The sequence below is a fragment of the Pterocles gutturalis genome, unplaced genomic scaffold (genome assembly GCF_000699245.1).
Source record: "Pterocles gutturalis isolate BGI_N339 unplaced genomic scaffold, ASM69924v1 scaffold27467, whole genome shotgun sequence".
In the NCBI taxonomy this organism is placed as follows: Eukaryota; Metazoa; Chordata; class Aves; order Pterocliformes; family Pteroclidae; genus Pterocles; species Pterocles gutturalis.
The window spans coordinates 4,628-16,141 of NW_010108779.1; the positions used below are offsets into that span (position 1 = coordinate 4,628).

At 45.5% G+C, this 11,514-nt stretch overlaps 1 protein-coding gene across 1 annotated transcript in view; it reads right to left on the bottom strand.

Moving 5' to 3' along the window:
• The window catches only part of LOC104461241 (activin receptor type-2B-like), a gene marked incomplete at its 3' end in the record, with an annotated part of 13,804 nt that extends 3,343 nt beyond the window's left edge, over positions 1-10,461 (bottom strand). Inside the window, exons 1-7 of the mRNA XM_010072756.1 lie at positions 10,366-10,461; positions 9,516-9,790; positions 5,711-5,820; positions 4,185-4,336; positions 2,569-2,712; positions 1,330-1,473; positions 304-452 (exon numbers count right to left, since the gene is read on the bottom strand). Coding sequence (XP_010071058.1) covers positions 304-452; positions 1,330-1,473; positions 2,569-2,712; positions 4,185-4,336; positions 5,711-5,820; positions 9,516-9,790; positions 10,366-10,461 — 1,070 coding nt within the window. The remainder of the gene's footprint in view (positions 1-303; positions 453-1,329; positions 1,474-2,568; positions 2,713-4,184; positions 4,337-5,710; positions 5,821-9,515; positions 9,791-10,365) is intronic.
• Positions 10,462-11,514: the final 1,053 nt, after the last annotated feature.

The window sequence follows — 11,514 nt, forward strand, 5'->3', positions numbered from 1 at the left end:
AGATTTCCCTTCCCACTACATGTCAAGAGAAGAGCCAGTGGAAGAGGGAAGCATCTACCCTTCAGACATTCACCATAAACCACTGCCAATTATCCTGACTGTTTCACAGACAAAACACCTACTTGTCCTTCATCATTTCATATGTGGTCGAAAAAAATTCTTGTCTTAGCACAGGATTTGCTGGGTTAAAAGGCGTTTACTTCCTAAAATCACAATCTCCTCCTCCATTCAACAGCATCATTTCAAAGACATGGCGAACATTCCAACACAGCACTTGAATGGCATCAACGAAAGAGGCCGTACCTGTGTGCTATAGCAGGTTTGTGCCCTTCACCTTTGCACCAAGGGACATCTTCATGAAGGTAGGATAAGCCACGGGCCATTGTTTCTGCAACATGGCAGAGCTCGTTCCAGCTGATAATATTGCCCTTCAGGTAGTCCGTCAGAGAGCCCTGTGAAACAGGACATCGTATGTTCTTAATCACAGCAGACCCTGCTACGTGACAGATGTGCCAACGCATCACTTCAGAAAATGGTTTTAATGAGTGGTTGAGAAATCTGAACCTTTATTTAGCAGGGTGGAAAAAATCACTAGTGAAATAAACCCCAAAACCATTCATGAGTCCTCAGCCTTTGAAAGCACAGAAAGTATCTGGATGTCCAAAAGAAGTCTACTAATCTGTCAGGGAAGGGGAGGGAGATAAGGAAGGGACAAAATCATCTCAAAACAGAGCAGTTCACCTAACCTAAGAAAGGGGAAAGCCTTCCATGCAAGAAGATGATGCATCGTATCAGCTGGTTGTGGCAATGATTGACTCAGTAGACCTTGGATTAAACAGAGGGATAACGCTGCTGGCTCAACACCGGATTTGTGTGTGTTTGTTTTATCTTAAGTGTTAGTCATGTTTGATAACTAAAGCAATCCATGTGACAAGAGATATGCCCCAAGCTTCAAAAGCAAACACAGAACCCATCTGCAAGGGGCAAGTTGGTTCTGTGACACCCGGCTCCCACGTCCTCATCTACGCACATTAAGAGATGGTGACCACCACATACATGAGCTGTGGCCTTTTGTGTCTCTCTCTCTCTCTGCAAGTCCCACCTCTGTTAATCCTGTGTTTGTGTAGGAAAGCCTTGAAAGCTAAAGGAAGAGCCTTTGAAGGAGGGGAACAGGAGCACCTCTCTGCTACCACTGAGCCACAGCTCACCAGGAACAGACTGGATAGATTACAGGGGAGCTTCTGGAAGAATATTAAACACCAAATCCTGCTGCTTCACAACCAGCCGCCTTCTTTGCCTTCCCAAAATGTACGTTCAACAATACTTTACCTTGTCGTGGAAAGCTGTGATCAGCCAGAGCTCTGTTTCTAGGTTTGTCCCTCTTTTCTCTGCCGCGATAAATTGCAAAAGGTTTTCATGCTTCATGCCAGGAGTATTGAAAATCTCCCTCTCACTCTGCCAAGATTGCTTATCCTAAAGCAGGGAGAAACGCACCATCAAACATCATGCTTTCCTTTAAAGCAAACAGCTCGTTCAGCTCAGTCAGAGCTGCTCACAGTCCTCTTAATGTCATCCTCCAGCATTCGGATGTGATGTATCCCTTCAAAATGAGGCTGTTTTCCTAAAGGGTAGACACTGGAGAAAGACTGGAAGTTGCTGTTTTCAGTCTCCTTTCTCCGAAATTATTCTCAGCTATTCCTAAAGCACACATCTGGGGAGGGGGAGGAATCCAAACCCAACCTCACTGAGAAATAAGATTTGTCAAGATTTCCTAAGGATGCCTGCAAAAATAAAGCCTGTGCACACAGCGCCCAGATCTTCATTGTAGCTGTAATTGGTACAATTGCAAAATCTAATCTCGGCTCTATTGAATATTTACTAGCAGGTCACAGCTGGCTTGGACAGAAGATGTGCAAATCTCCTTTAGCAATGCTATGACAACAAATAAGGGGCAAAAAACTAATGAAGAAGGAGATAGCAGAGGAGCGCAAAGATATTTCAGTCATTCTTCTTTCATTTGACTTCTGATTGCTTTTCTCTTTCCATCTGCAATTCCTAGAGAGTCAAGTCAGGAGTGTTCAAAGCTTTCCTAGAGCAGAAGACGTGAGCTGACAGACACGCTGCAGTGCAATTAGCTTTCACAGCACCAGGGCTGTGCCTTTGGAAGGTGTAAACTGTTTGCTGGGTGGGTCCGGAGTTGTCATCTACCCCGGCAGGACACACAAAGCCAGGGCTCTGCTCCTTTGTGTGCACTTGGGGCATCACAGCTGCATGCGGCCTTGCTGGACTTTAACAGCACAGACATTTGCAGCGCAGTTAAAACACCCCGTAGATTTCAAAGCGTTCTTGGTTTTGCCCTTCTTGCAACAACTACTACTACAGGAAGCATTTGGTAAAGAGACAACAGAGAGAAAAGTACAGGAACAGAGGGTCCTTGAATTTTTTTCCCCCAGAAGAGTCCAAATGGATCTTTGTTATGATCTTAAAAACACCTCCACTGGCACTGAGAGCATCTCGGCACCGGTGAGGAGCCCGACGAGTGAGAACCTAACGCAATGCCCTGCTCACCTGAATAGGGAAGATTTTCACGGCTACGTAGTCATTCATCAGCTGAGCCTTCCACACGCACCCAAAGCGGCCCCTCGCCTTGATCTCCAAGAGCTGCAGAGGCTTTAGGCCAACCAGGGGAGAAGGGGGCGGCGGGCCAGGGTCCTGCACAAGAGAAGAACATTGTCACCAGCTGAAGCTGGACTGGAAAACAAAGGGAGAGACTGTGTGTGGGGAAAGAGGAGTAAGGAAGGGACATTTCATTTAATGCAAATTATTTACATTGATTGTTTGCAGCAAGAGCAGCCTGAAATTCCCTATCTTGCTTTGCAGAGCATTTGTATAGAACATACATAACAACCTACGCCTCCAAGTGTCACTTTGTGTGTCAAACTGCTACTTACCATCCTCTGGCAGAACCTGAATTCTATGTTTTCAAAGCAAGAGCTATTTTGGGCTGTAAAGTACCGATGACCTCAAGGCTACCTCCTGCCAAAAGTAGGAACTTTTTGATCTTTGTGACCCAACATCAAACTACACCTAAAACCTCCCACTGCTTTGCACTTCATTAGACATGGTTCACAAAACGCTGGCAATGGGCAGCAAACAGGTCTGTCAGCATCATAAAGATCATATCTGTTTAAACTCAGCGTTTGTCCGGAGAACAACGCAACCCCACAGGACACATGGGGTTGGAGCTCTGTCCTGTCTGCCTTCAGATGGGAAAGGTTCACATTATGGGCTGTAATGGACAGAGGAGGGATGGAGAGGTAGCTTCTTTCACCTTCAGAAGAAACCTGGAGGCACAGCAGAGCCAGCAAGGACCAGTTCCCCATGGCTCTGGGCCATGAGGATGACCTTTTGCATGACTTCTCTGATGGCTTGTAAAAACTGAGCTTCAACAGGGAAAGAATCTCCCCTTGCTCCACAAAGCTGATAGGACGTTTATGATCTTTATCAGTGGAGACCTTAGAGCAGCCTTCCAGTGCTGAAAGGGGGCTACAGGAGCATGGGGAGGCACTCTTGATCAGGGGTGGAGTGACAGGATAAGGGGTAATGGTTTTAAGATGAAAGAGAGTAGATTTAGATATTAGGAATAAATTTTTAACTGTGAGGGCGGTGAGACACTGGAACAGGATGCCCAGGGAAGCTGTGGATGCCCCATCCCTGGAGGGGTTCAAGGCCAGGCTGGATGAGGCTTTGAGCAACCTGGGCTAGTGGGAGGTGTCCCTGCCCATGGCAGGGGGGTGGAACTGGATGGTCTTTAAGGTCCCTTCCAACCCAAACCATTCTGTGATTCTGTGATCTCTGCTCCTCTGCAAAATTGTCTGAAATCAGGCAAGGGGTCTGAGTGTTTGGGGGGAAGGATAGCCACCAAGCTGGGCTGTGGAACTCCATCCCTTAGGAATCTTGGACATGGTGACAACCCCATCTAAATCCATCAGCCTTGCAGGGGATACTAATACCACCACAGAGGCCAACTGTACCACCAACTTCAAAAAGCCAGGGATGACAAGTTAGGCCACCTGAAAAGAGTGAAGCAAAAGTGGATGTGAACATAACTGAGCAGCCTCCATGCCTTTTGTAAGGTCTAAATACAGAGGAATGACTTGGAAAACTCAGAGTTTCTCCCTCACCTCATTAATGTCGACGTGCCCGTAGGGAGGTTTGCGGTGCCGATACATCCAGAAGGCCAAGAGGATGGCCATGGAGAGGACAGCGATGGGGAGCAGGGAGTACACCAGGATGTTGAGCAAGGAGGGCGTTGGTGGCGGCGGCTCGTATATGACTGTGGAAAAAGAGCCGGGTAAATGAGGGATACAACAGCATACTTCAGGCATACAACAGCACTGTCAGCTACACGGCCAGATGCAACCAAACCCTGTCCTGCCTTCTGCTCCGAAGCTGACAATGCTTAGTGGCATGTCCCATCCCATCCAACAGTATTCATAAGGCTCTGCAGTTTACCCTTTTCCACAGGGCTGGTACTAATGGACTTACAATGGTCCAAACCACACTTTGCAAGCTGAGCCTCCATCTGACCTTTATTTAAAATGGGCATTTCTTGCCGGGATATGTAAAAGCAACAAATTTCCTCTGCTTAACCCCTGTAAATGTATGAAGAGAGCATGAAAACCCTCTCAGCGTTGCTTTGCCTTTTGCAGTGATTGACAAGATGTCAGTTTTTAGTCAAATGCTGCCGGAGCCACAATCAAATGCAATATTCCCACAGTAGTTCTTGTTCCAAATTACATCAGTGCAGTTGAGACACAAACAATGGGAATACTAAATGGAGCCATGTTGCTATGTTGGAGACAGGGAAGGAAAAAATAGCAAGACTTGCCAAATTAAACAAAAAACTGTGAGAGAAAGAATATTTGCTACTAGGTTGCTACGGGTACATTAATAACAGGAGATAATAAAACCCATGTAAACAATTAAAAACCTAACAGGAAAGCCCGAGAAAATCTGATAATGGTCTACTAGAACATCTCAGTAAATGCAGGTAGTTGATAGCAAAAGAAACCATCCTAAGGAAAAGATCCACCTGCTTTAATAATTTTTATTGAATGATACTTTAGCAAGCCTACAGCTAAAAGAATCATCATTTTTCTATTAGCCTCTGAAGAAGGACCTGCTATTACTTTTCTTCCTTGAAGTATATCCACTGACTCTGAAAGCTGACACACACACCCATTCCCTTTCAATCCCCAGACCAAGAAAATAGCAATGAAATGCAAAAATCCCAGATGCTCAAGGTATTTTGAGACCCGTGACCTATGAAAATTAATGAAGAAGGTGCCAAATGCCTTTTAAGAATTTGAGTCTTGATCCATGCTGTACAAATCACTCTGCCCTCTTCCCCTTGTGTGGCATTTTGTTTTGTAAGATCCCACTGTGAAGGTCCACCATAAAGAAAACCCAATCACTACTGATGGTATCCAAGGTGTTGGTACAACATAATTTACTCACAGGGTGAAACAACACTAAAAAAATATTCTTCCAGAACCCCAGCAAAAGGATTTCTGGACTTTGCAACCAAAATGCTACTTTGCGTCCTGTTGAATGTATTTTTTTTTTTTTGTTTAACATCCAGCAGCTCAAAGTCATCACAAACTGGGTCTGGAGGAAGAGACACTCCCCACCCACACCACTCACTCACCTTCTGGGCCGGTGACTTCAGGCAAATGGGTAAACTTCTCATTGCAATAGTTGCCCTCGCAGCAGCAGAAAAACACTTGAGGGTTTTCTTCTGTGGCTACACACTCCTGCCTGCGTCAGGAAGGGACAGACATGGCAAAGAAGGGAAAAGAAAAAAACATCAGCCAACTCCTGCCTTGTCTTTGGGAGCCGACCTGCCTCTAATTGTCTTCTCCATGCGCCTTCTCCTGCTACTGCACTGCACGGGTTGGCAGTCTTTGCTTATAGAGAACAACTTGGCACTCAAGTACCCCAGTGTGGATAGCAAAGACCCTTGAAAAGACCGTAAATTAAACAAATGCTTCCATATGTACTGAGGGCATTAGATGGTGAGTAATAAATAACAGCCGCTGCCACTAACTCAATGAGAAGCAGAAAAACGGCAGTGAGATGCCTCATTCCCTGAACAGGGTCCTTCCCGCAGCCCCTAGGCATGCTGTCAGGGGAGAGGAGTATTTGATCATGCAATTAGAGACTGTGCTATAAAGCATGTATGACGAGGGCTGAGCTGAGACTGCTCTCACAGCCTTGAGCATCACTAATTCTGTGCACTAGAAGGGCACCAGATGCCAGCAGCAACAGTCCAGCTGCAGGGTTTCAGGTTTGTTTTGTTTTTTTTTTTAAGTTTAATTTTCAAGTGCCATCTCCTCTTCCTTTAAAAAAACTTATTCCTGCATAAAAACCTTTACAAAAATCAGGTTGCAGCTCTCATTTGTTGCATTTGCCTGCTATCCAGATAGCGCTACAGCCTTCTCAGCCCTGAGGTTTCCTTCCCCATGACCCAAGGTGTTAGGGGACTTAACAGATCTGACCAACTCCACCTCTACACATCCTCCCTCTCCCGCAGATCAATGCCAAAAGAGACATGCAGTGATTCTTGCAGTGCTCTACCAGGCATATCTTTCTCTTTCTTAAACGCCTGCTTCCCTTCCCTGCCACCTTTTGCTCTGGTACCCTCTGCTTTTAGCTCTTAGGGTTGCAGAGCTGCTCTCTGCAGAGAACTGTATCAAACTATTTCCTGAAGCCCAGCTAAATTATATGCATAACTTCCTTCCTTCAACCACTCGGAGGAAGTAGCAAAACAATCATATGTGTTTGACATTATTACTCATTTATGAACCCATGCCAAGCCTCTCTTTCTGTGGTATCACTGACTACTGAGAAGAATGGAAAAGGCTCTCTTCAATCATAACGCTGGGTAGTTTTTGGTGCTTTATTCCTTTTGGGGAAAAAAAAAAAGTGGCTTTAGCCAAAATGTCTCATGCAAGGTCTCAGCTGGGAAGCACTTGATTTGTTTTTCAGGCTTTTATTTTTTCAACTTCAAAGAAAAAAAAAAAAAAGCAGCTCTTTGACTTATTCAAATGAACAAAGATGTTTCAACAAGTTAAGCAATGTTTCCAGATGCTTTTTCGTGAAATCAGATAACAAGCCGCTTGGATTTAACAGCATCAGTATTGGAGTCTTCCAATAGAAGACATACCCTTTGCTAAATCTGTTGGTTAAGAAATCAAGCTAATGAGCGAAAACAGCCTGCTCCACATCTGCAATTCATTATCCCTGTCTTTGAGTTGGTGCGCGCTCAGGGCAGCCATCCAGGTACATATGACAAGTTATACTTAGCAAATATTACAAATGAGACAGTGGGAGAGAATGACACATTTTTCTATGGCAGCGAGGGCACGTTTCGTAGCGGTTCACATGCTCTTCAAGGGAACGTGAACATGACCTCTCCGGTGGGGCTGTGTGGAGCACACAAGTCAATTTTTAAACACTGCCTTTTTCATATAGCCTTAAATGTACATACACCACGTTCTTGCTTCCTTAAGATAAAGAACTGAGTAAGGAGCCATCACCCTCAACATCCCAGCCCTTGCACTCCTGCATTTTTCTCCTTCCAGGAAAAGGAAGCAGCACTTGGCATGGACCAGCACATGCAGCCTGTGCTCCGTGAGGAGCTGCAGTCTGGCAGAACAGGACCGTGCCCTGCATCCAGGGGACACTTTGGCAGATGTATCAGGTGCATCTCCTGAGGCTGCACCCAGGAGCTTGGCATCCAAAGGTGCTGAAGACGTAAAGGGCATCCGCACAGCACCATGGATCGAAAAATCATATTTTTAGCCTTTTTTTGCCATCTTGGGATGCAACACTACCTGCATGAAAGACTGATCAAGGGATGAAAATAAAAAGACTCGATTTAAACAGCTTTTATTTAATTAAAGCTAACCTTTATTTCAAATGTTGCTTTGAACACTTGTATTGTTTATTTAATGCTTAGAAGATCTTTTAGCTTCGCCTTGGAAACGTGGCTTTGAAGAATCAGGCTGGAGGATAATGGATGCTCAACCCCAGGGCTGCAAAAAGGCTCGTGAGGAGCCCTGGAAACTTTTTACCGTTGTAACAGAGCAACACATTATGACAAATTTGAAGAACCACTACATCCCTGCACAGAGACACTCGGTGACAATACAAGTGTCACTGTATACGAGAGCAGGCACTGAAAGGAGGAATCTGTTTACAGTAAACACTTCTGCTTGGAAGTAGGAAACCAGAGTGACCTTCTGTTCTCAGAAGGATCGGCATTAAGATGACTAATGGGCCAAGGAGGATTGATTTATTGGGAAAGAATAACAATTTAACTATATATAGAGCTTGGCTACACAAGTGGCAAGGGAATAGGTGTGGTGGGAAAGTAACCCCAATGCTAATAATAGAAGGAAGATGAGAAACGACTCCCAGTCAGAATAAACTAAGACAACGGGCACAAAAGCAGAGACAGTGTGCAGCACCGAAGAGAGAAAACTCTCCAGCCGTAGGACAAATCTAGTCCCAGCTTAGGCTCCATGGCTTAGGACCTGACGTCCTAAAACTTTGGGCATGAGAAGCTACAAAGATGAGCAGCTGGGCATTGCACAAAGGTGAGATCAACCTACATCGGTGTTATACCAAGGGGAATCCTTGAATTTTATCTCCTATTAATCCTTATTGAAAGGGTTGGGTTTGGGTTGGTTTGTTGGTCATTGGAGTTTTTTTTAACAAACACACTGAGCGTGTCCAGAGCTACTGAGCATTGTAATTTTAAACCGTGACACTTCAGAGAGCTGTTTTCTTTAGCTGTAATTCTTTTCACCTTTGTAGAATTGCATCAAGGGAAATGACAAAAGACTAGTTTAATTTCCCAGCTATTTAACGAGGCTGGAGCCTTCGTACTACGAAATCTCACTCCTTTTCAGCTCGCTCCATGCAGCAACACACAAACACACGTATTGCTGTTGCTGCCCTGCTCTTTCTGCTGGCCCGTCTCTTAACTCAGCTGAAGAACAGCGAAACTTTTTGCAACACCACCAATGCCAGAATATCTCAATTTCTAACCACCCTCAGATATTTGTGCTTTTCTAGAGAGCTCCAAACGATTCCAAGTTTTCCTTTGTATCGCCAAATGCTCTTGGAAGAACATATTGCTCTTCATTTGATGGTACAGGACACGTTTTTTATTGCATGCCAGAATTATTGAAGCTTTGCTAAGGAAAAAAAAAAAAAACAAACCACACAACAAAAAACCTTAAAAGTGCCTTTTGCAGCTTCTATTTTGAAAGTCAAGGCAGATAAGTGACAATTCTGAGAGCTGCATTAGCAACAGAAGTAATTACAGGGGATGAATGGGCCAATTGACTTGGACTTGCTTTCTTTTCCTCAATGCAATGATCATGAGCCTTTGCACTTAGAGGAACAATTAAACCCGCATTCAGAAAAACCAGTTAGGCTATTACCTGTCATAACAGTTGAAGTCGTCTAACCAGCAGCCTTTCTTCACCAGCTCGATGGAGCCTGAGTTGTTTCTCCAGGAGGCATAGCAGTGGAGCCGCTTGTCCTTCTCCCCCTCGCAGCGCTCCACGCCGCTCTGGTTGGTCTTCTCCAACTCCCAGTTGGCGTTGTAGTAAATGCATTCCCTTGTCTCAGCCTCCCCATGGCCTGGTCCTGAAGAAAAATTCAAACCCCAAGTACATTTAAGCAAAATCAGAAATGGATCCCCGGAGACACGTCTCTACATGACTTTGCTTTAGGTGATGCATACATTTGCCTCCCTGGGAGCCAAGTAGCTCATCGATATGAGCTTCAGCATGGTGGGGAGGGTTATTCTCCTTTGGTGGTGCGAGGTGAGGGACAGAGAGGTCGGGTTTGCCTAGGTGCACAACAGGAGCTCATGATGAAGTCAAGAGCCCAGCTGAGATCTCCCCCAGGTCTCCCCTGGCCATTGTTTCAACCACAGAACTCAAACAGGGGGATGTACAAGGCAACCCATATCCTGTATTTTCCAACCACAGAAGCCCTCTTTAGGAAATACAACCTCCCAGGGTGCTACTTGCTGCTTGCTGGGATGTCACACAACAGAGTTCCCCTCCCTCTCCACCACTATTTCAGGAAACACCACCTAAAAATAAATCGTTTCTTACGTCGGTAGGATGTAACTGAGAACAGATAATACTCATCCTGTGCAGGAGGGCCAGACCAGTGCCTATTCCTCACTTAGATCCCCGTTCAGGCTTATTTGGATGAGTCTCCATACAATAAATGCCATGCCTTTAGCTGCGGTTCTCACAGCTCATGCTGCTGCTCTACCCAAGCAAGACCTTCAGCTAACAGCAACTCTATTCCCCAAACAACTGTGGCCACCCCAAACGGGTGTTTGGCCACCACAAACACAGGAGTCTCCATAACGTGTGGGACTGTCCCCCTTCAGAGCCTTGTACCAAAGGACCGAGGCTTTCCTCTGGCCCCAACGGAAACAATTCCCCCATGGCCACCATGGCACAGAACTGGAACACAGTTACAGACACATCTGTTACAAATGGAGTCAAGTGAGGGAACACCGATATCTGCAGGTGATAGGCATCCTAAGCCACAGAAACCTTATCTTCATTTGGAAATATTTTGCTTTGACCTTTTGAGGACTAGTTTAAAATGAGAAGAAGAATTAAACACATGACATGGAAGCAGACAACCACCACAGATGCCATGAAGCTTGTGATTTCGTAATTCCTGAGATGCCCTGCAGCCATCTCTCTTTGTGACTGCCCAACCTAAGGCAAGGTCATACCCGGCCATTATTTTGATGGACTGCAATCATGGAAAACGTGGGTATCCTAATAAAATGTGTTGACAACTGGATAGAAAACACGAACAGGTCCCCCAGGAGGGTGAAATGAAAGTGCTGAGCTCCCAGAATAGCCAGACCTTTGCAAAGGGCAGAATTAAGTTTCTGTCTGGAAAATTTTGCAGGGCTTTCATGACTCTATCTTCTCCAAAGGTCGTGCAACCTTTAATGTTGAGTTTAAGGCAGTCAGGGCCATGTCTGGACAATATAAATGTAATCCAGCCTGTGATTCACACTCAACACAGCAAACCAGCCACTTCTGAAAGGTCTCTACAAGGTGATGCAATTCAGTCTTCAGAAGACACTGAGCAGCGAGTGGCTTGCAGCCAGCAGAGCAAACACCTGACCTGGACACAGGCACCAGCTCCAGGCCCTGGATACCTTCTGTAGCTTCACTGTTTCCATACTTGAACACCCACCCACTACCAATATAAGTACCCTCACAACACCCAGCCAGAGAAGGGACTGTTCCTTCCAACTGAAGATCCAACACATCAAGATTAAACGACTCATCCTAAGTGAGCAGGATGCTGGGGGGAGCCTGACCTGCCTCACCCAGTTGCCAAGTCTCCAACCTGTTACCTGGTGGCAGGATTCACCTCTAACTTTTCAGT